The sequence below is a fragment of the Salvia hispanica genome, chromosome 4 (assembly GCF_023119035.1).
Source record: "Salvia hispanica cultivar TCC Black 2014 chromosome 4, UniMelb_Shisp_WGS_1.0, whole genome shotgun sequence".
NCBI lineage: Eukaryota > Viridiplantae > Streptophyta > Magnoliopsida > Lamiales > Lamiaceae > Salvia > Salvia hispanica.
The window spans coordinates 1966486-1989996 of record NC_062968.1 but is presented as its reverse complement, the minus strand read 5'-3'; the positions used below and the strand labels follow the sequence as shown (position 1 = coordinate 1989996).

The following is a 23511-nucleotide window of genomic DNA, read 5'->3' as shown; positions in this document are numbered from 1 at the left end:
AAAGATGATCATCAACACCTGCATGAATGACCAGAAAGACAAGCTGTGGCCTATGTTGCAGAAGCTTGGCATAACGATGAAGTCTGACGAGAAGGATTTGATGGGGAAAGCTTTGATGAAGCGTGTTATGCAAACATGGCTTCCTGCCAGCTCTGCTCTGTTGGAGATGATGATATTCCATCTTCCCTCACCCGCCACAGCTCAAAAGTATCGTGTTGAGAACCTGTACGAGGGACCTCTTGATGATCAGTATGCAACTGCCATCAGGAACTGTGATCCTGATGGTCCTCTCATGCTATACGTATCTAAGATGATTCCAGCCTCTGACAAAGGCAGGTTCTTTGCTTTTGGCCGTGTGTTTGCTGGGAAAGTCTCAACTGGTTTGAAGGTCAGAATCATGGGCCCGAACTATGTTCCTGGTGAGAAAAAGGACTTGTACACCAAGAGTGTTCAGAGAACTGTTATCTGGATGGGTAAGAAGCAGGAAACAGTGGAAGATGTGCCCTGTGGTAACACAGTGGCTTTGGTTGGTCTTGATCAGTTCATCACCAAGAATGCTACCTTGACAAACGAGAAAGAAGTTGATGCTCATCCAATCAAAGCCATGAAGTTCTCTGTGTCACCTGTGGTTCGTGTTGCTGTGCAGTGCAAGGTTGCCTCTGACCTACCAAAGCTTGTTGAAGGTTTGAAGCGTTTGGCCAAATCTGACCCTATGGTTGTCTGTACCATGGAGGAATCCGGTGAGCATATTGTTGCTGGGGCTGGAGAGCTGCATCTTGAGATCTGTTTGAAGGACTTGCAGGATGATTTTATGGGCGGTGCTGAGATTATAAAATCTGATCCTGTTGTTTCCTTCCGTGAGACGGTCCTGGAGAGGTCATGCCGTACAGTTATGAGCAAATCACCTAACAAGCACAACAGGCTGTACATGGAAGCAAGACCAATGGAAGAGGGTTTGGCTGAGGCCATCGATGATGGGCGCATTGGTCCAAGGGATGATCCCAAGATTCGGTCAAAGATCTTGGCAGAGGAATTTGGGTGGGACAAGGAGCTTGCTAAGAAAATTTGGTGCTTTGGTCCTGAAACTACTGGTCCCAACATGGTTGTGGATATGTGTAAGGGAGTGCAGTACCTGAATGAAATCAAGGACTCTGTTGTTGCTGGTTTCCAATGGGCGTCTAAGGAAGGTGCACTGGCTGAAGAAAACATGCGTGGCATTTGCTACGAGGTTTGTGATGTTGTTCTTCACGCTGATGCTATTCACAGAGGTGGTGGGCAGGTTATTCCCACTGCGAGGAGGGTCATCTATGCCTCCCAGCTTACAGCAAAGCCTCGGCTTTTGGAGCCCGTGTACCTCGTCGAGATCCAGGCTCCAGAGCAAGCTCTTGGTGGAATCTACAGTGTGCTGAATCAGAAGCGTGGTCATGTGTTCGAGGAAATGCAGAGGCCAGGCACTCCTCTCTACAACATCAAGGCGTACCTTCCAGTTATCGAGTCCTTCGGTTTCTCAAGTACCCTTAGAGCTGCAACCTCTGGGCAGGCGTTCCCGCAATGTGTGTTTGATCACTGGGAGATGATGGCTTCGGATCCTCTTGAACCAGGTACCCAGGCTTCAACCCTTGTCACTGATATTCGCAAGAGGAAGGGTTTGAAGGAGAATATGACTCCTCTTTCCGAGTTCGAGGACAGGCTGTGAGGGGCTATTGTTATCAAGTTTGTATCGTTTTTACTGGACATCTCTTGTTCTTGAGTATTTTTCTTGCTACTCAGTTTTTATTTTAGTTTTTCTATTTTTCCGTGACATTCTACATATGTTTACTAGGGTTAAAACTTTGGCGAATGCTGATTCTTAGTTACTGTTTCATTTCCAATATGCTTATTATTCATCGACTGGCTTTTCAATACTTCTATGACTAGTAACTGTGTGTGTTTGGTCATTTTTGGATTTGTAATTCTGGTGTTTATTCTGTTACTTTTTTGGTTTATATTTACTTTGACACAATAACCTAATTTTTGATTGTTTAAAAAGCTTATATAAATTTAGTAAAATTGACAGGCAGGGGGAATGAGAGTTTCAATTGCGTATGTAGTGAGTGAAATATTAGGGCAATGTAACATATAGTATTCCTTTATATTGATTCGAGTAGCATAGAATTTGTAGTATGAAACCATCAATTTTGGCCAAAATTTGATTTTGCCTGCAAAGTATAACTGTGGTATATAGCCAAAATTTGATTTTGCGTGCAATGTATAACTGTGGTATTTAAACTTCATGAACTTTAGATTATGTAAATTTTTCACAGCAGAAGTCTTACCTGCTATGGTTGAAGTTGAGATGACACATTGAAGCCTGTGTGACATTAATGGCATAACATGGACTCAAAGATGGCATATAAATCACTGTCTCAAGTTTCCTACTGATGCACGAGTGGCTGTAAAATTTCTACTTATAAGTTTTTTCTTCACTTTAGACACAAGTACTTGAATTGAAAGAATGAGGTTTTGCACGTGTGTGTCGTGTGCATGTATCCCTTTCTTGAACAATATTTATAAGTTCTCACTTTTCAAAAAAACTACTACTTCCTCCGTCCACAAATAATAGATCACTTTTGCCATTTTGGGACGTCTATAAAAAATAAATCACTTTCTGAAAATGGAAAGTTTATCTCTCATACTTTTCCCACTTTTTCTTCTCTCTCATATTTTACTCACTTTTTCTCCCTATCTCTCTTACTTTACCTACTTTTTCTCCTCATCTCTCTTACTTTACCAATTCTACATTAAAACCCGTGCCGAACAACAATAGATCTATTGTTTGTGGACGGAGGGAGTATTAAATAAGTTGAGACATAACTTTTGGGCCAGAGATTAAGAAATTGTATTAAAAAGTAAGAGAGGAGAATACCGTGGGAAAAATAAAGAGAGTAAAGTAGATAGTGGAATAAAGAGAGTAAAGTAGATTGTGGAATAAAGTAAGAGTAATTGGATGTTTTATTTTTTGTAAAAAAAGAAATGATCCAACTTAGTTGGGACATTCCAAATAATAATACGACTCAACTTAGTTGGGACGAAGGGAGTATATGGTATGATAGGATGTCGAACCCATGAGGAACGGTAGTATCCATTATATTATATCACTACACTGCCGCCACACTCTAAATTAGGAGTTGGAGGATTGGAATTGAAATACGAAATATAAATATCACTGTTAACTAATATAAGAACTGTATCACTGTGAACTAATATAAGAACTAAAAGTGCAAATAAAGTGAAATTAAAGGGAAGCACTTAAATTGGAACACCGACTGGATAAATTGACATACCGAGCAACTCACACATAGTGACAAGAATTTTTTACGCTTAATGAAAATAAGAATATTTTAGAAATAGAAAGAGTAAGAGGAGAGTGCATACTATGCACGAATATTCTCACCTAAATTATGCAAAACGGAATTATGTTAAAAAGCTACCCAAAATAAATTAAGTGTTGCTCCTAAAGCAATCTAGTAACTTGAAAAGTGACATTCAGAAAGGTGGTCTAAAAGCCCGATTTACTTAGCTAAATTTGAAATGGAGGCTAATGTGACTTGAAAATGGCGTGGGATGGCGGAGAGGATCACCTACGGTAAATTCCGATCCATCTCCTAATACACACTCACAAACATAAGTGATGGACCACAAAAATTATGGAGAGAAAAGACTAAATGGTTGCAACACAAGTAACAATACAAGAGAAACACCAATTCTAAACATGCAACGAAAACTCCAAAGTAAAGGCTGAAACTAATTAGTTCATCAAGAAGATAAATCAGGCTTACGAACACTTAAACATGATGAAAGAACAACGTGATAAAGCTTAAAGAAACTACAAACAAGCTAAGAACAATACTCCCTCCGTCCCACTTTAGGAGTCTCGGTTGAGTTCGGCAGAGTTTTAAGAAATATGTAGAAAAATTGGTGAAAAATGATAGTGGAATTTGGATCCTACTTTTATATATTAGTTTTATAATACAATGTGAGAGGAAAAAGGTGAGTGGAATGTGGGGCCTATTACCAACTATGAAATATTCTAACCGGGACTCCTAAAGTGGGACATTCAAAGGTAGTAGTCCAACACTACTAAAGTGGGACGAAGAGAGTATTTTCTTTCAACTAAATCGAAGCTTGGAATGAAGAGTGATAAAGCCTAAAGAAACTACAAACAAGCTAGGAACACTAGATGCAACTAACAACAAATCAACAATGTGAATATAGTGGAGTGTAAAGGCCCACTTATTAAAAACAGAAAAAGTAGCGTCCCAAAATGACAAATGTGTAAGATTTTCACGGGCAGAGAGTGCATTTTAAGAGTCGAAATAGGCTCCAATATGAAAGTATGATGTCAGTATACATTCAAAATCTGCCATGGTCCAAAACATTGCGATATTGAGCACTACAATTACACTGGACGGACACAGGCATTCGCAAAATAAGTATTAGCTCAGCTACAACAGACATAACTTAGAAGCAAATCCTAGATCTTCAGGAACGCTTCGATTTCTTTTTAGTAGATGTGCCACTAGGAGCTGCAATATATGACACTGCATCAATCTTCTCAGCCGATTTTTGTTTGCTAAAATCCTTTGCTTTTTTCTGCAAAACAAAAAGGAAACAAGTTCATTACCATCCTTCAATGCAAACTGACTGACCGAGTTCGAAATCAACACCATAGTCTTGACAGCCTCATATGAAGACCAAAAGATCTGGCATCTTCTTTTATTTCCTTTGGGGGTTGGGGTGTGTAAATGTATCATTTTGTATATAGGTTCACAACTTTTTATTAATAAATAAGGAGGAGCGCATTAGTTAACTAATTGCAAGTTCGAAATATCATATGAAATGTAATCTGAATTCTTGTTTGAAAGGCCCACTAGGTTTCCAGAAGAACAGAGGTGAGTCAATAAATAGAGGCATAAATTATGATGTCATCTCAACTTAAACTCGCAATACCAATCAAATGGAAGAGGACAATAGAGCTCATGTACCTTCAAAGCGGATGCAAGAGCAGCAACATCATTACTGTCATCGGTATTCTTTGGAACTTCTTTGCTAGGTTCCTGTACAAAGAATCAGGTATTAAACACAAAAATACATCATAACAGAGATGCACACAAAAGGGTGTTCCTATACAAACCTCAGGAGGAACAAATGCCTCTTCTCTTTTCCTTTTGGTTTCAGCCACTTTAGCTTCTTGTTTCTCTTGCTTCTCCTGCCACTTCTTAGCTTGCTTCTTCTGATCACTCAAGAAATACTCTCCACTTTCCAGTAGCAAATCAACCTGACATAACTCATATGGCAAAATTAATCAATGAAATAAATCTTGAAAACCCACCACGTGCAACAAAAAAAGGACTGCACATATGTACATACACAAGAAGACCTGCAAGATCAAGCAACAACACAACGATAATTTGAAAAAACATAGTTGCTTTTCTAGCCCTAAAAGTTATTCAACGGCCATGTTAGTAAAGCGCAGGTCACAGTGTCACACTAAAGATATCAGGCTGACAACAGCAGTAAGGTGTCATTATGTTTAAATAAACAATGGACAGATCACTGTAGTTAATCACAAATGATAGCACACTTTACCCTATGCTAAATTGCTAATGCAATAGGAGTTCTGAGAGAAAATTAACGATAATAAGTACAGTAGAGCAATAGTAATTGACACATCAACTCACCTTACTAGGTTGCTGTGGTGGAGGGAAAGGTGTGTAAGGTTTCTTATCTTTGGCCTTAACTTTCTTCTGTTTGACATTTTTCCTAGGAGAGATGAAACAAAAGGAATTGGTTGAGTCCTGTACTGAAGTAAAAGGTTCAAGCCATATCATACATACAACTATTAGGCAAAGATGGACAGATGCATACTTCTTAAACTTCGGAAGAAATCTGTCCCAATTCTCATTTGCAAGAGCAGGATCTTTAGCAAGCTCTCTCCTCATCATTAGGATCTTCAGTCACAAAACAAGAGGTACAAATACAATAAATGATCATCAGATCCTCCTCATCAAGTGAAATGTAACTGATTATATTGAATTCACCAGTATATTTGGCCATTTACCTTGATGTTGTATACTGGATGCATTTTATTCAGAATACATTCTTCAACAACCTTCCTAACTTGTTTTAGACCTTTATATGAACCCATTGCTGCAACTGTGGACCCCTGCTCATTCAATGGAGAATGGTATTGACTAGCTCAGTTGATAGTTTGGTTAATTAAAATAGCAATATAATATGAAGAGATCGTAAATGGTGACCTGAACTAGAATATAGCACCCAGTTAAAATTTCAAGTGCCTGCATTTCATCAACCACACTCAGATATCAGTAATGGTATAGTACATGAAACAAAAACAAGCAAGTACCCATAATGCAAGCATCAAAATGAGAGGTAGGTAGTAGGTTAAATAAGCTACAAAGACAATGGTAGTCTTTGACCCAATTTATTATAACAACATTGCGTTCACTTATTTAGTCAATCATAATTTATTTCGTGTAGACCAAGAAAAACAAATATCAAAATGAGATACCTTTAGGGTAGAAGAATTGGGTCCCAATAAGTGTTGCCTTCTTTTAACAAATTGTTCCTGCACATGAGCAATGGGTCAATTTGGACTGTGACAAGACTGAACTGAAGATACTCAAAATATGTCTTTCACAAATTTTAGTCGTTCACTGCTGAGTGTTCAATAGCCATTGCATCTTTTTCAGGGTAAATTTATTTTTATTAATCCCACAAGTCCCAAAAGTAAGGAAGGTGGGGCAATATTATATGAGTATGTGTTCATACTCATGGGAGATAGCTGAACTGATAAGTAGTATTTGAGCTTAGACTTAAAAACAAACCTTTTTGCGGACCAAGTTCCCAATCTTGATTATGTCGCACTGCATCTCATCATTAAGAATCTTTACTGCCTGTAAGATAACAAGCATGCACACTTAAATTTCAGGAATTCAAATGACTACGGCAAATCAAAGCTTTTACCATCTAAATTTCAAAGACATGGTTCAATTCTCCTCCTTTATTTAGCAGCAAGCCCAACTTCCACTGAGTTTGTAAAGGTGCCACAGCCCAATAAAATCTTATCTAGCTTTAGATCTTTTAACAATTTCCAATGCATTCATATTTTTTAATTGCATATAAGATTATATTCGCGTTAGGACAAATTATAGTTAAGTACTCCCCTCAATATTATTCATAAACTATAAGGTTAGTTTGTTCTTCACCTCTGAGCTGTGAACTTGAGTTTTTTTCACCCTAAAAACAGCATAGTAGGCTGAGTAAATAATGAAAATTGGCGAATACTACTTATCTTTAATCATGCTATGTGCAAATAATAGGAACATAACCATTAACCATTTTATCCATAAAGAATGAATAGAGTAGTATTCCTATTAAATCAACAGACAAAACTATGCACAATCCAAAGATATAGAATGGTGAATTGCAACATTACTAAAATTTTAGTTATATATACTTTATCGGTGAGAATAATCTTGCAACTACACAGATTAACCTGTATTTTCAAGGCAAAACTCTTATGAGAGTGTTTCAAATTAATGTGTACATATCAGAATAAGAATAAGCCTGACCTGAGGAGCAGGAACACTTCGTGATAAAAGCTTAATGAGATCTCGAGCCTTAATTATTATATACGGGTCCCTCGTCTTCCTGGTTGTTGAAACTGTCATGCAGCCCTCAACCTGACAATATATGCCGTCCAAAAAGTTGAATAAATGAACAAATGTGAATCATCAATCTGCTTCCATACTGGCCCATTGCACTCACTTTTTAATGTGAGCAACAGCACCAGCCTTTTGGAAGCGATTATGATCACGAAGCCAGAACAATTGAAAGAGGGGTAAAAGAAAAGAAGAAACAAGTAACCTACCAAATTTAGTTCACAAGCAACACCATGCTCTTTCAATGCACCTTTCACTATCGGCCAGCACTCTTGCAAATATTTTTCTATAAGAGCATACACGGAGAGAAACGATATCAATACAACCACAGGTACCAATTCACAAGCTTAGCTTTACAATTTTAAAACCCTAGGAACCAATTCCGCGATATGCATACGCCGTCGCTTCCCTCTAATGTAAAATTCTCATAAGCTACGGAATTTTACAGATAATTACCCTAAAACACACCACAATAAGCTAGCATACACAACAGCAAGCAGAAATTTAGAATTCGAAATCATGTGTAGCTTGAGAAGCAGTCGACAATACAGCAAAAATTAAAATATGAAGTAGCAGACGGAATAATTTGCTACCTCTGTATTGAGGAAAGAGAGTAGAAAATGAGCTAACTTCTAACATGCCGCCCTCGTTCCACGATGGATCAAATTTATCGATTTTCCAGTGATCGATGCTGGGGTCATCCCAGGGCTTATCCTTGTCGTGCTTCCCCTTATGCCTTGTCCGCGGCTTCTCCGCGGCGTCACTGCCGTCATTTCTGTTGTTTTCTTCTTCAAAATCCGCCATTGCTATTTTCTTCAGAGAGAGAGAGGAGAGAGAGATTGTAGGGTTTAAGAAATTTGAATAAGATAATTTAAATTTATGAGACTGTGGGCTTTTAGAAGCCCAGGATCTGCTGGTTGGAGGCGAGGCCCGGCCCGTTAACAAATGGTGGTGAATCCAATTACTACGGTCTTTTGAACGAGGGATATTGGCATCTAATATTACGAAATTTTTAAAAAGTTGAGTTTTTCCCACGAACTTTAAAATTGACAAATAATATCACGAACTTTACTCCGATTTGTTTTTTCCCACGAATGAAAAAATTCGCACAAATAATATTATGATACGGATTTGTTTTCGTAATTTCCGACGAAAATTTTGAGAGCTTCAAGATTTTCAATCTTTGAAGATAAGTTTTCTTGAAGCACATCCTCCAAAATTGTTTTTCAATCTGTTAAAATAACATGAATTTTTTTATTCGTGGAAAAAAAAACTCGGGGTAAAGTTCGTGATATTATTTGTCAATTTTAAAGTTCATGGGAAAAATCCAACTTTTTGAAAGTTTCATGATATTAGATGCCAATATCCCTTTGAACAATAATAATTTCTGAAAATTATTAAAATTTTGAATTTTGTATTAACTAGTTAATTACTACATAATCAACATTCTGTCAAAAACAAGAGAAAAATGCACTTACCACAGCTGAATAGTTGCTAAAGTGGAACACTTTATAACAAATGAGTTGAACTTATAAAAAAAATATATTTAGATATAAGGTAAAAAAATTATTTCTATTATAAGTAACTCCATCGTATGTTTTAGTATCATTTTATATTTTCAGATCTTATTAATAATTAATCTAATATACTTTTATTTGGTAGTATCTTCTAGTAATTCTTATTGATTTGATCTAACAGCAAGGTTCGATCTTTTTCATTTATTTGTTCAATTTTATATTTTTCTTACTGAATTTTATATCACTACTCCCTCTGTCCCACTATGAGTGGAGCATTTATACTTTGGTACGAAATTTTATATAGTGTTGTTTTGTGAGTGAAGTAGATAAAAATAGAGTAAGAGAGAGTGAAAAAGTAGAGGGAGTGATGTTTGTATGTGTAGAAATGTGTCATCTAGGGTGAGACATCCTAAAAAGAAAAATATTTCACTTAGAGTGGACAAAGAGATTATTTATTATTATGTTTATCCAACAATAGGAGTATTCAGTGTAGACACATGTTTTTAAAAATGTAAAGAATAATGGATTGAAAAAATTAGTGGAATTTGATGTCCACTTTTTTTTTATATTGATTTTATAATAACATGTGAGTTAAGTGAGTTAGTGAAATGTGTGACTTATTTATCATTTATAGTAAAAATAATAGGACTCTGATGAGTCTCGTTCTAAGTCTTGGTTATTGGTCAGTATAACGTGCTTTATTGGATAAAATCTGCAAATAGTTGCTAAACTGTGCAGGTTGAGGTACTAAATCAGGAGGAAAGGATCAGAAAGAATTGGCGTGAAAAAGCAACAAAAAGTGAGCAACTGGCCAGTATGAGCAGAAAAAGTGCAAACTGGCAATTATGGGCAGAAAAGGTGCAAACTGGCCAGGATGGATGCTACAGAACTGGACACGGGAAGGAAGGACTGGCTTGGAACAATCAACTACTAAATAGGGGAAAAATTGTCATTTCGCATGAAGATGCAGCCCTAGAAATTAGGGCAAGCCACCCTATAAATAGGAGCTGAACATAAAGGGACTTATCATATTTTTTACATCACTTACAACTCATATTTTTTTGGGGAGAATAGTTCCATTAGCACTAAGTTCCACACTCTAAATCCAGCAGCCTGCCATAAAGATTCCGGCCACCAGCCGGCGGGGAGTCATCATGCCTGATTCGTTCCAGCCGCCATAGTCCAGTTCTAGTTTCAGAAGAAGCCATCAGCCATTTACATGCTTTCTTTTAATGCTTTCTTAGTTTAAGAATTTGTTTTACTTGCATTTGTCTCGGATTTCAGTAGTTAATCTGTTTGAAGCATCTTTTGGTTTGAATGTTTGAATGAAGTTAAGTTTTTATGGTTTTATTTGAGTTTCAGCTTTGTTATTGCTTTAAATCTCTCTAGTTAGATAGATCTGATAGTTTTATGTTGATTTATGTTATTTAAGTGCTTGAATTTGTCTAGCTTTGTTAGATCTTGTATTTTCTTAAGTTTTTACAAGTTTTAATATGGTTAAGTTTCTAAAAAATGCATGGAATTCGTTTCTGCTTGTTTCTGTCACCATGTCCTGTTGACCAGTATGCGTAAATCTCAGCTTTTCTTGCTTTCATTCTCGATTTCAAGTTAAATATTGCATTTACGAATTTTTGAGCTTGAGCATTCATCAATGGAGTTTGTTGAATCTTGTTAGTTTAGATTGGTGAAGAAGAAAATGTCACAATCAAAGAATGGGACCACTTGTGTTGCTTTTGTTGCTTTTTGCTTTTGTATTTGCACTTTTACAGCTTTTCTGCAAACCCAGTAGCCAGTCAGCCAGCATGTCCTTTGATTCCCTTTACCTTTTGTCTAGCCATTTTTAGTAAGTTTCATCTAGTAGCTTCTAACATGCACACTCGCACCCTAGTTTACGCACGCATTTTAATTTCTTTTAGCATGCAGCTTTTAGTGTAACAGCCCAGAATTCTAGGGTACAATAAATACGGGGGCTGCTACCAAAACGGACTTCAAAGCACTGAGAATAAAGCCTAGGGTTTCAATAAAAGAGGTTCGACTAAGGCATTAAACGAACTAACAAGCCCTAAGTCAACGATTTAGTCAAGAGGAATAAACGAAGGATAAATATCATAAAACGTGATCGAAATCAGAAGGAGTTCAACATGAGTCAACAGAACCACAACAAATCTCAAACTTCTAACTCAAAAGGGGCAAACTCAAAGTAATCAAAGAGTACTAGAGTGTGTCAAGAATTCAGTGGAAAAGACCAAGAGTAGTGGAGCCATGTATGGAGACACGACTACACTCAGTGTTCAGAACAACCGTCTTAATTAATTAATGAGGTCAACACCCGCCACCGCTCGTCGCCATTCAACCTGCACATAAGGAAAACACATGCAGGGCTGAGTATTTTGAAATACTCAGTGAGCTAGTTGCCAAAACATTTTATAAGTTATGCCACCCTTACCAAGTGAACTCGAGTTTTAAGCAGTTTAAAGAGAATTTCACGAGTATCACAAAAATATTTAAGATAGATTGGCCAATCAAACAACTCCCCATTTCCTCATCAATTCATAAATCACAATCTTTCCATAGTGCGACGAAAGTGTGGCCACACTTTTCAACCACGAGACCGGCCGACTAGCAAGGACGGCTCCCGATCCCCTCGTGTACACAGCCTGGTAGGGTTTGCGGCCCGTACTCGGACCCGAATTCGTATAGCATATCCACAGCCCTAGCCCAATGGAGCGAACTCACGAACTAGGCATCAGGCGCACAATATCACGACAAAACAAACATAGGCATGGCATAACAGTTAAACCACCCTTATAACACCAATAAATATTTTTGCAAGAAGTAAAAGAGTTTAAGAATAAAGCCCACCTCGACTGCTTAGATTTCAAGTAGTTTCGCCTTTCCGTTATCCGGTTTCGCAACCGAGGTTTCACCTTTTTAATCACATAGGCACATATCACAAATTAGGTCCAACACAACTCTTACTCATGCATGTCTCAATACCTTTCCCTTTTCCCATCGATTTATCTTAACATCACTAATCAATCAAGATCATGTTTATCAAACAGGTTCCATTCGCATCTCAACTCTAGATCAACATATGTCACACAAGGATATTTAGCCATCAAACACACACTACACCAACACAACACACACACAACACGCACACACACGCGCACGCCACACATACACACGCCACACACTTGTAATATTATTCTCATATCCCTTTTATCCCACTTTCACTCAACCAAGATGCATGAGGGTTCAAGAAGACCGAGTAATCGGTTAGAAAGAAGAGGAATCAAGTAGAAGGAAGAAGATTAATATAAGAATACCTTTTTGAGAAAAACGATCGGTAGAAAGTAAGTAAGGACTTGGTTCTTCGAAAATTCTTGGATCAAACTTCAATTTCTTCTCAAAGGATGAAGGATTAATGGAGTAAAGTAGAAGAAAATTGAAGGAGAGAGTTGAGAGGGAGAGGGGACGAAAATATGGGGGCTAGGGTTTAGGAGTCCTCTTATTTATAGTGCTCAATAAGATCTTTAGGTAAAAAGAATAGAATATTTGGTAAGATTTTATTCTACACAATGAATAAAATAATATTGTGAAGTAGGGAAGAAGAAATACCAAAAATAAGTTCTAAGGCATAAACATGGAATTTTCGAAAATTAGGCCTTCTAATTAGCCATGGTTTCGTTTTGGTATATTTTACGGAGTAGAATAAAATATCACGGAGCAAAAAATGAAATAAAAATTCTCCCCCATTGGCCTAGAAATAGGCGTGTGATTTGGTGCCTAAATAAGGCATGGATTTTTTGAATGTTGACTAAAATAAGGTATGGCAAGGATCTCTTGAAGTATGGAAAGATTTGGTAGAATATTTAAATTCTAGGTATGGAAAGAAATCAAACAAGGGATTAACTAAAAATAAAATAATTCTTTCCTTCCTATAACAAGTGATTTTCGAAAATCACTAGAAAAACAAAGGGCTCGATTTTTCTCCCAAAATGAATAAGGAATAATTTAGTTTTGGATTTAATTTGGATAAAAATCCCAAAAATTAAATTAAATCCGGAAAAATAGAATTCCTCCTCCAAAAGGCTAGGGTTCGAAAATTACAAAAACCAAAAATTTAGGTGACAAGTATTTATCGGAATTTCCTCTAATATTCTCACTCACCCTTAAACAAATAATTCACCTTATAAATTAATTAATCACATAAATCTCATAATTTAATAAATCACATGCCACATCATAAAATCAATAAGTTTGACTTTTCAAACTTTCAACGCAAACCCTAGACTCAACTCGGCCATAGCATCACATGCAATAAATGCATTCACGACTCCACGTCATCACTAATAATTTAAAAGGGCTCTAAAATTAGGGTTCGGAAATTCGGGATGTTACATTTAGAGCCCACCCTGACCTACTGGTTAGGAGGGGTATAGGTCTCATTTTCACCTACTGGTCAGTTTAGGCATGAGTTCTGTTTTCATTTGCAAGTTCAAGTTTCCAACTTTAGATAGAGGTTTCATTTCATTTCACACCTAGTTTTAATCCCAACCCCATAAAGCGTGGTAGCAAACCAACCCTTCCAAAATGTCTTTGCAATTGCACTTTGCCTACATCCATCTCTGTGGGATCGACCCTTACTCCACTATACTAGCCAGTAGAAGTGGGTTGAGGTATTTTTGTTGACAAGAGGTTTTAGGCACAGACCCAACGACACAGCTAGGTCTAGGTACCCTCCTGGCCAGTTGACACGCACACACAGAGTCGTCGCCCCATAAAAACCTCTTCCTTGTCAGACTCTTATTGTGGGATAGATTGAAATGGCAAAATATGATTCTTATTGTGGAACAGAGGTAGTATGAGTTTGAGTATAGTATAATGGTTGGAGATGTTCTAAAGTTACTGTTTGATGTCAGTGGCAGCTCCAAAATTTCCGATCTTGCGATAAATAGTTATAACTATCTAGAGCAAGTGAACCAATAATTTCTTGTTTTCTTTTATATACATATATATTACTTACTTTGTTCATAAAAAATGGTTTTATTTGTAAACGGTACGAGTTTTAATGAGAAAATTAGTAAAGTAGAAAAGGAGAAAAAAAAATACTTAAAGTAAGATGAAAGAGCATGGGAGAGATGATAAAAGTAGGTAAGGTAAGAGATATAAGTTTTCTATTTTTAAAAAAATGAGAACACCCCAAAATAGCAAATTATGACTATTTTTTTTAACGAAGAAGTACATTGTATTAGTGAATTACTAATTTGTGTTTATGCAAATTATTGGTTCAGTTGCTCTAGATAGTTAAAACTATTTATAGCACTCTAGATCGGAAATTTTGGAGCTGCCACTGACATCAAATAGTAACTTTAGAACATCTCCAACCATTATATTATACTCAAACTCATACTACCTCTGTCCATTATAAGAATCATATTTTGTCATTTCAATCCATCTCACATTACAAGTGACAAACACGGATTTTGCATATTTTTAAGGGCTAGATTTGACTCATTTTAAATGTCATTCATGCAAATTATGTTCTTAAATTGCATATGTTATACATTTGGTATTTTTGATATATTTGTTGATAAAAGATAGAAAAAAGGTGCAAAAAGGCCAAGGTGCAACAACCTCTGTTCGAGCTCATTCTGTCAGCAAGTTTGAAGTCCAATCAGTGCTTACTACATACCATTCTCTTCGTCTTTGAAAGAGTTTCACGTGTATACGTTGAACATCTCAATCGGAGTTCTGTAGAAAAAGTGATGACCATTCTACGAACATTGCGCAGTGCAGTCAAAGCTAACGAAAATTTAGGAGGAAATTCAAGGAAGAAAATAAATTGTTGCCCAAATCTCTCCAATTTATTTTAGAGCATGAAAATTATAAAAAATAAACTTTTTTCCCACCTATAAATATCTCTTAACCTAATTCATCTTTCTCGATCTCAGAGCCTCCAATCATTCCCTTCTTCCATTCCATAATTCACATAATTCATCCATCTTCCAGTGGAGCGGAGCTCTGCAGATCCAGGCAAGAGACGACTGAAGATTGAAGATCCAACCTTGGGTTTTATCAATTTCTTTCATGTCTCGTGCTTTTATTATTGTTTTTAGTACTTGTCTATGAATAGTCAAACATACTTTGTAGATTTTTTGGTGAAGACAATTATGAACATGTTAGGATATATTGAATTGAACTTTTTCCTAACTCTTGTGATTGTTTTGCTTGTTCTTGCGCTTTTATTGTTCTTTTGTTTAGAACTATGTCTGTTTAACTAGATTAATTGAGAGATAGCTAGTTTTATGTGGTAAAAGAAACGAGTACAACACATAGGTTCTGTGAGATTACTCATCTCTAGGCTATAGTAGTTGGATCCTAAAATTCTACATTTATTCGCCGCCTGCCTTGTATTTATTGGTTTTTATACTTTCTTTTATTTGTTTATATTTATGTCTAGTTTATAAAACCAAAACCAAAAATACTCCGTCCTCTAGATAGTATATGACGCTTAGTATATGATTGTCAGTAGCAATCTTATTCCTTGTGTTCGATATCCCGGAACTGACCTTTAGTTATACTAGATCTACCCTGTAAAATTGCAGGTATTTTTAGTGCTAATAATAGTGCATCAAGTTTTTAGTGTCGTTTCCGGGGAATATTATTACTTTAAATTGATATTGTAGAACGGATGATAATACTAACTTGTAGTGTAATGTTTATATAGTTCTATTTTATTTATTTTTTTATCCGTTTCGCAAGGAGCACGAAGCACAACAATGGATTACTACTACAACACTTGATATGCTCCGTAGAGCGCGGGTGAGATGTAAACATTTGATTGCTCTCTTGTTGTTATTAATTTTCATCTTTAGTTTTCTCCTCCGTAGAGTTGAAGTTTAAAAAAAATTCTTTTAATTTTTTTTTTTTCGTTTAAACTCTTTCCTTTATTTTTCTTTTTTTCTTCTGATTTTTGTTTTTTTTTATTCTTAAAAAAAAGTATTTTTGAAACTTTTTTTAATTTTCATTAAAAAAAAAACTTGAACCTTCTCCCCTCTCTTTTTATTTTGTTATTTTCCACATAATTCAACACTCACACTTCAAATTCACATTACTTAATCAAATTCTTTGAATTCTACTAATTAATGTTGTGCTTAACTGTCAACCAACACAAGGTATGTTTTTCTTCTAATTTATGAGCTTTGAACTTGAATTCTTTCGCTATGTTTTGGATTTTTGGAATTAATTATTGTTGGGTGTGATTAAGTATATTTGACCTCTGTGGGTGAAAATGGAATATCATTTTGATTTGATTATTGATACACATAGTTCATGTTCATAGGATTTAAATTGTGTATATTTAGAGCTTAATTGTTTTGCTTGATCTTGGTCTACTGTTGAAAATTCTTGCAATTAATTGGGGGATAGAGAAGACAATGGGGTATGGAAAATTGATCATGTTAAAGATAGATAATTTGATTTGCATATTTTATGCCTTGATATGATTAGAGTTTGGGAGATTGTCACATATTATGCATTGTACTCTACTACAATTTTTTTCATTATATGCTCACATTGCGAAATTGTAGGTACAAAAGGCATCCCAAAGGAAGTCTCGAGAATGGGCGATAACTTGAGCTTCAAAGAACGTCAAGCTAAAGACGTTAACCAAGCGCTTGTTGGGAGGCAACCCAACATTGGTATCATTTTTTTTTGCATATTTAATTTTGTTTTAGTTTAATTTGTTTTCTTTGTTTACTCACGTCCCTACCGACTTTTCAAACTTATTCTTGACGTAGTTTTGAATAAGTTTGGGGGATGAAGTGGTGGACCGTGAGTTTAGTTGTTTTTGTTAGTTTTTTTTTTTTAATAAATCTGAGGTGAATCTTGTCATGAGCATAACATAGAAAACTTAGAAATACCCATGTTTAGGGACATCAGACTGAGTTGCCTATGATAAAAAGTTCGTTTGGTAGAGTTGACTTGATACATTGGTTTGAAAGTTTTGTGAAAATGTGCATAATTAATGAATTGCTTGTTTGCTTTGAATCGTGCTTATATCCTGTGAGATTTGAGCCATAAATTTCTTTCTTATGTAATTTATCAGCATTCATGTAGTTGTTTCTAGAACTTGCTCCTAATCTGTCTAAGTCTACATAATGTTAAATGATAAAAAAAGGACGTTAGGTCATCCTTCTTAGCTACTTTATATATCCAAATTTATGACCTTATTCAAAATATTTTTCCCTAGCTAGTCACTTTGAGCCTTTAAAGCCTTTTCTTTGGAAGCTAAATAAAGGAGAATATCTATACACTCTTGGTGAATTTTAGTTGATATTTTGTGAAAAGAGTTTGAGAGGTAAGGTAGAAAGAAAAGTAGTGTGCTTACTTGTGAAAAGTGCATAGACATCAGTGGTTTGAATGAGATATTTGGTTGTGAAAAAAAAAAGGGATGTACAAAAGAAAAAAAAATGAAACGATAAAGAAAAAATCAAAGGAATTTGGGAAGTGAGAAGAAATTTAGACAAAGTCTAGAATTTACTGAGATTCGAATTGTTGGTGGGATGCTAAGTTTGATGTAGTAGAAATTGATCACTTTTGCTATGTTTGGGTTTTAGTCACTTTTTAGCCATATTTCCTCACCTTCCCAAAGAGCCTACATTATAACATAAAATAAAGACCTTTCAGATTTTTTATTTTATTCACATAAAGTAGAGGAGAGATTAGACTTCGAGCAAGCCTATGGTGAACTTTGTATGTTGCATGATCTGAGAGCATACACTTTTTCCAAAGTACACTTTGAGAGTGAGTGATAAACACACGTATAAGCACTCGTGATGCATGTATTTCAAGGTGATCAACTTGCTAGTAATGAAAGTGCACTAATAAGCTTTGGTTGATTTGATTTGTATTATTGTCAAACTCTTTATTTCTTGTTACAATTTTTAGTGCTACCATGTAAACTTGCAAGTATTTTTAGTGCTAATAAATAGTGTATCAACGAATCTCATTATTTTTACTATAAATGATAAATAGGTCATATATTTCACTAACTCACTTAACTCACGTATTATTAGTCTAAGTGTAGTGATATAATATAATGGATACTACCGTTCCTCGTGGGTTCAATACCTAACGTACCATATTTTTTATAAAAATGAGAACATATAAATATTGTTCAAGAAAGGAACACGTGCACATGACACACATCCAACCCCTCATTCTTTCAAGTACTTATATGTCTAAATGTGAAGAAAAAACTTAGAAAGAGTGATTTATGAAAGTAGAAATTTTACAGCCACTCCTTCATTAGGAGGAAACTTGAGAAATTGATTCATATGCCATCTTTGAGTCCATGTTATGCCCCTAATGTCAAATAGGCGTCAATGTGTCACCTCAACTTCAACCATAGCTGGTAAGACTTGTACCGTGAAAAATTCACGTAACCTAAAGGATAAAGTTCATGTTTTTAGATTCCACAGTCTTACTTTGCAAGCAAACTCAACTTTTGACCAAAATTGATGATTCCATACTACAAATTCTAGAATCAATAATATAGGGGGTGTTCGGTTGCCAAGATTAAATCTCATAATTAAATATGTATCATGTTTGATTCATAAGATTGAATCTTATAACATAATCCTAGATGGATAGTCTCATGATAATTAGTCATAGCCTCTCCCCTCCAACTAAAATAATCCCACAATTTAATCCTAAATGGATAGTCTCATGATTATTAGCCATGGCAACCGAACGCTACCTAAAGCAATATATGTTTTATCCTAATGTTTTACCCATACTAAGAAAATACCGTCCGAAATCCTAATCTTTTTTGTTGTGAAACGATGACATTTGACATGGATTAACTCACCACATAGCAACTCTCATCCCCCTAGGCCCTAGCCAGTCAGTTAACAAACTTTGCACAAGCTTATTATAGAATCAAAAAAATACGTTAATGATAATAAGCATGAAACCATCAATTTTAGTCAAAAAAAAAACCGAGCAAACACAAGAATTACTAATCCAAAAATGACCAAACACCACAATTACTAGTAATAGAAGTATTGTTAAGTCGGTAATGATAATAAGCATATTGGAAATAAAACAGTCACTAAGAATCAGCATACCCCAACGTTTTAACCTTAGTAGATGATTCCAAAATGTCACGGAATAAATAGAAAAACTAAAAACAAAACCGACGAGCAATAAAAATACTCGAGAACCAGAGATGTCTAATAAAAACAATACAAACTTGATAACATTAGCTGCTCACAGCCTGTCCTCGAACTCGGAAAGAGGAGTCATATTCTCCTTCAAACCCTTCCTCTTGCGAATATCAGTGACGAGGGTTGAAGCCTGGGTACCTGGTTCAAGAGGATCCGAAGCCATCATCTCCCAGTGATCAAACACACATTGCGGGAACGCCTGCCCAGAGGTTGCAGCTCTCAGGGTACTTGAGAAACCAAAGGATTCGATAACTGGAAGGTATGCCTTGATGTTGTAGAGAGGAGTGCCTGGCCTCTGCATTTCCTCGAACACATGACCACGCTTCTGATTCAGCACACTATAAATTCCACCAAGGGCTTGCTCTGGTGCCTGGATCTCGACGAGGTACACAGGTTCCAAAAGCCGAGGCTTTGCTGTAAGCTGGGAGGCATAGATGACCCTCCTCGCAGTGGGAATAACCTGCCCACCACCTCTGTGAATAGCATCAGCGTGAAGAACAACATCACAAACCTCGTAGCAAATGCCACGCATGTTTTCTTCAGCCAGTGCACCTTCCTTAGACGCCCATTGGAAACCAGCAACAACAGAGTCCTTGATTTCATTCAGGTACTGCACTCCCTTACACATATCCACGACCATGTTGGGACCAGTCGTTTCAGGACCAAAGCACCAAATTTTCTTAGCAAGCTCCTTGTCCCACCCAAATTCCTCTGCCAAGATCTTTGACCGAATCTTGGGATCATCCCTTGGACCAATGCGCCCATCATCGATGGCCTCAGCTAATCCCTCTTCCATTGGCCTTGCCTCCATGTAGAGCCTGTTGTGCTTGTTAGGTGATTTGCTCATAACTGTACGGCACGACCTCTCCAGGACCGTCTCACGGAAGGAAACAACGGGATCAGATTTTATAATCTCAGCACCGCCCATGAAATCATCCTGCAAGTCCTTCAAACAGATCTCAAGATGCAACTCTCCAGCCCCAGCAACAATATGCTCACCGGATTCCTCCATGGTACAGACAACCATGGGGTCAGATTTGGCCAAACGCTTCAGACCTTCAACAAGCTTTGGTAGGTCAGATGCAACCTTGCACTGCACAGCAACACGAACCACAGGTGACACAGAGAACTTCATGGCTTTGATTGGATGAGCATCTACTTCTTTCTCATTTGTCAGGGTAGCATTCTTGGTAATAAACTGATCAAGACCAACCAAAGCCACTGTGTTACCACAAGGCACATCTTCCACTGTTTCCTGCTTCTTACCCATCCAGATAACAGTTCTCTGAACACTCTTGGTGTACAAGTCCTTTTTCTCACCAGGAACATAGTTCGGGCCCATGATTCTGACCTTCAAACCAGTTGAGACTTTCCCAGCAAACACACGGCCAAAAGCAAAGAACCTGCCTTTGTCAGAGGCTGGAATCATCTTAGATACGTATAGCATGAGAGGACCATCAGGATCACAGTTCCTGATGGCAGTTGCATACTGATCATCAAGAGGTCCCTCGTACAGGTTCTCAACACGATACTTTTGAGCTGTGGCGGGTGAGGGAAGATGGAATATCATCATCTCCAACAGAGCAGAGCTGGCAGGAAGCCATGTTTGCATAACACGCTTCATCAAAGCTTTCCCCATCAAATCCTTCTCGTCAGACTTCATCGTTATGCCAAGCTTCTGCAACATAGGCCACAGCTTGTCTTTCTGGTCATTCATGCAGGTGTTGATGATCATCTTTATAGGTTCATAGCAGAACTGAACAAAACCACGTTTGCAGGTGGCGGATCCAGTAGGCTTGGTGGTCCACTTCTTAGTGGCTGGGTCAAAGAAATTCTCTCCCCAAAGCCTTTCCATCATCTTGGACTCATCAACACCAAACTTGGCTGCGTACATCTTAGCAAAGTTTGTCAAAGTAAAAGCCCAACCGTGCAGACCAGCAGAAAAGGCAACAGTCCCCTTCTCTGGGTAGACCTGAACATCACCAAGCAACGGATCCTCATATGTGGCCATGATGACATTGGCATTTTCAATAACCCTCTGGAATGTCTGATATGCTTCCTCTCCGTCCACTTGCAGTTCAAGGAAGCACCTGTCCATCTTGTTAACAGTCAAGACGGGCCTAATTCTCTCACCAAGTGCCTGGCGAAGGACAGTCTCAGTCTGGACGCACACACCTTCAACACAGTCCACCACAACAAGAGCACCATCAGTGATACGGAGTGCAGCAGTCACTTCTGAAGAGAAATCAACGTGCCCAGGCGAATCAATAAGATTGATGAGGTAATCGTTCTTGTGGCGTTCCCCCTTATAGCTCTTCAAGGACTCATCACTCATTTGATAGTACAATGAGATACCAGTCGACTTGATTGTGATGCCGCGTTCAGCTTCATCAGCTCTAGTGTCTGTCATTCTAACATCCCCAGCAACCTCTTGGGCAATAATACCAGCAGCCGCAACAAGAGAATCCGTAAGAGTAGACTTTCCTGCAACACCAATACAAGTAAATGTTACTTCATCTTTCATGCAAGAGGATCAAACCGGAAAATTCATTCAGAATGGAGGTGATTCTAAAATAAAATTACTATCAATAATGCCTCTTGTTTACCGTGATCAACATGGGCAATAACAGACATATTACGAATGTTATGCTTGAGGTCCATAATAGCACGGAGTTCATCAGCTGTAAACTTCACCTGCACATATCAATTTGTACTTATTGTTAGGTCATATCAGATAATTTGATAAATAGGTCACAACCAAAAGTGAATTTGGTCTACATACCATTTTGACCGATTCTAATGCAAGTCAGCCAAATAACCTGCAAGCAGTAACATAAAAATAGTTGAGAATATATAAAAGAATATGATTATGAGCTCCTGCTAGCATGATAGATAAGTAGTTATTGGAAATATATACCACCAATTAGAATAAAAAATAAGAAAATTCATTAAATCTTCATTCAAACGATTTGAACAAAACATAACTTTGCTGTAGAGCACATATGCTTATTCTATGAATCTAACGAACAAACATCGATCACCCAACATGCTGCCTAAATGAAAGTTGGTACATGAATTGCTCAATAATTCCAATAATATAGTTGATGCCAAGCATACTAGATCTAGCAACAAACGAGAGATTGTGTTCATTTAAGCAAAGCATTCATCAAGTTTACGAGACAAAACTAAAAACAAAATTTCAAAATCGACACAAAATGAAATTCCGGAAGCAGCCCACACTTCTCCTCCTCATCAAATAAAAAAATCATCTAAGAAATACTTATCATCACCAGTTAACAAAACACCCAGGAATCATCCAACATCTTGCATAAAAAAAAAAAATCTGATCTAATAAACTAGAGGTAGATTCAAACAGATGAAGATAAAACCATAGGCGATAAAATTGAAGCATGAATCACATAAGACACGTATAGAATTCACAACAACTCAAGATCAATAAAGCAACGAACTGAAAAAAATTAGAGAGACAGAGACAGAGACAGAGACAGAGACAGAAACTCACTTGAAATGAGAGAGGTTGCAAAGAGAGTGAGGGGAGAAGCTGGAGATATAAGGTGTGTGGCGGTGTAATTCCCCAAACCCTAATAAAAGGTATAAATTGCAGTTAAGTCCCCAAATAAGTTCAATTTTGCGAAATGTGGGAAATTTTGTTGTCACTCTATACAAAAGTAGGTGATTGATTTTATTCTTTGGGATATTCGGATTTTAGTCGTGGGCTTTCTTTGGGCCGCTGAGGCAATGTGGGTGGGGCCACAGGCCTAATATGTTTTGTTCTTACTAAATCATTAAAATTGTGGTTTTTATATGATTTATAAAGAGTTAATTGCCTTAAAAATCATAAACTTTCGCCATTTTCTGATTTTTCCCATAATTTTTCATTGTAGCATACAAAATCATAAACTTTGTCGGAGTGCTTCGTTTTCCCATTTCGGATTTTCCGACTGAAAAACTAGATGACGTGTCGTTTTAATCCTACATGGCAGCTGACTAAACATAAAACTTTTTCTTAATTTA

General features: G+C 36.9%; 3 protein-coding genes across 3 annotated transcripts in view; 1 reads left to right on the top strand and 2 right to left on the bottom strand.

Annotated features, from left to right (window-relative positions):
* Window positions 1-1886, top strand: part of LOC125218888 (elongation factor 2-like) — a 7038-nt gene extending 5152 nt beyond the window's left edge. The window contains exon 5 of the mRNA XM_048120680.1: window positions 5-1886. Within this exon, the coding sequence (XP_047976637.1) occupies window positions 5-1696 (1692 nt within the window). The 3' untranslated portion in view covers window positions 1697-1886. The remainder of the gene's footprint in view (window positions 1-4) is intronic.
* Window positions 1887-4341: 2455 nt separating this feature from the next.
* LOC125217596 (KRR1 small subunit processome component homolog) lies at window positions 4342-10449 on the bottom strand. Its single transcript, XM_048119116.1, has 13 exons — window positions 10340-10449; window positions 8318-8571; window positions 7934-8010; window positions 7635-7745; window positions 6888-6956; window positions 6572-6628; window positions 6300-6338; window positions 6101-6205; window positions 5908-5990; window positions 5721-5802; window positions 5174-5317; window positions 5025-5096; window positions 4342-4632 (listed from the first exon to the last, which is right to left on the bottom strand). The coding sequence occupies exons 1-13, from the start codon at window positions 10447-10449 to the stop codon at window positions 4522-4524; spliced, it is 1314 nt and encodes a 437-aa protein (XP_047975073.1). The 3' UTR covers window positions 4342-4521.
* Window positions 10450-19374: 8925 nt separating this feature from the next.
* LOC125224109 (elongation factor 2-like) lies at window positions 19375-23085 on the bottom strand. The gene is made up of 4 exons (XM_048127454.1): window positions 23000-23085; window positions 22259-22295; window positions 22083-22170; window positions 19375-21960 (listed from the first exon to the last, which is right to left on the bottom strand). The coding sequence occupies exons 2-4, from the start codon at window positions 22259-22261 to the stop codon at window positions 19520-19522; spliced, it is 2532 nt and encodes an 843-aa protein (XP_047983411.1). The 5' UTR covers window positions 22262-22295; window positions 23000-23085; the 3' UTR covers window positions 19375-19519.
* Between the last annotated feature and the right edge of the window lie 426 nt (window positions 23086-23511).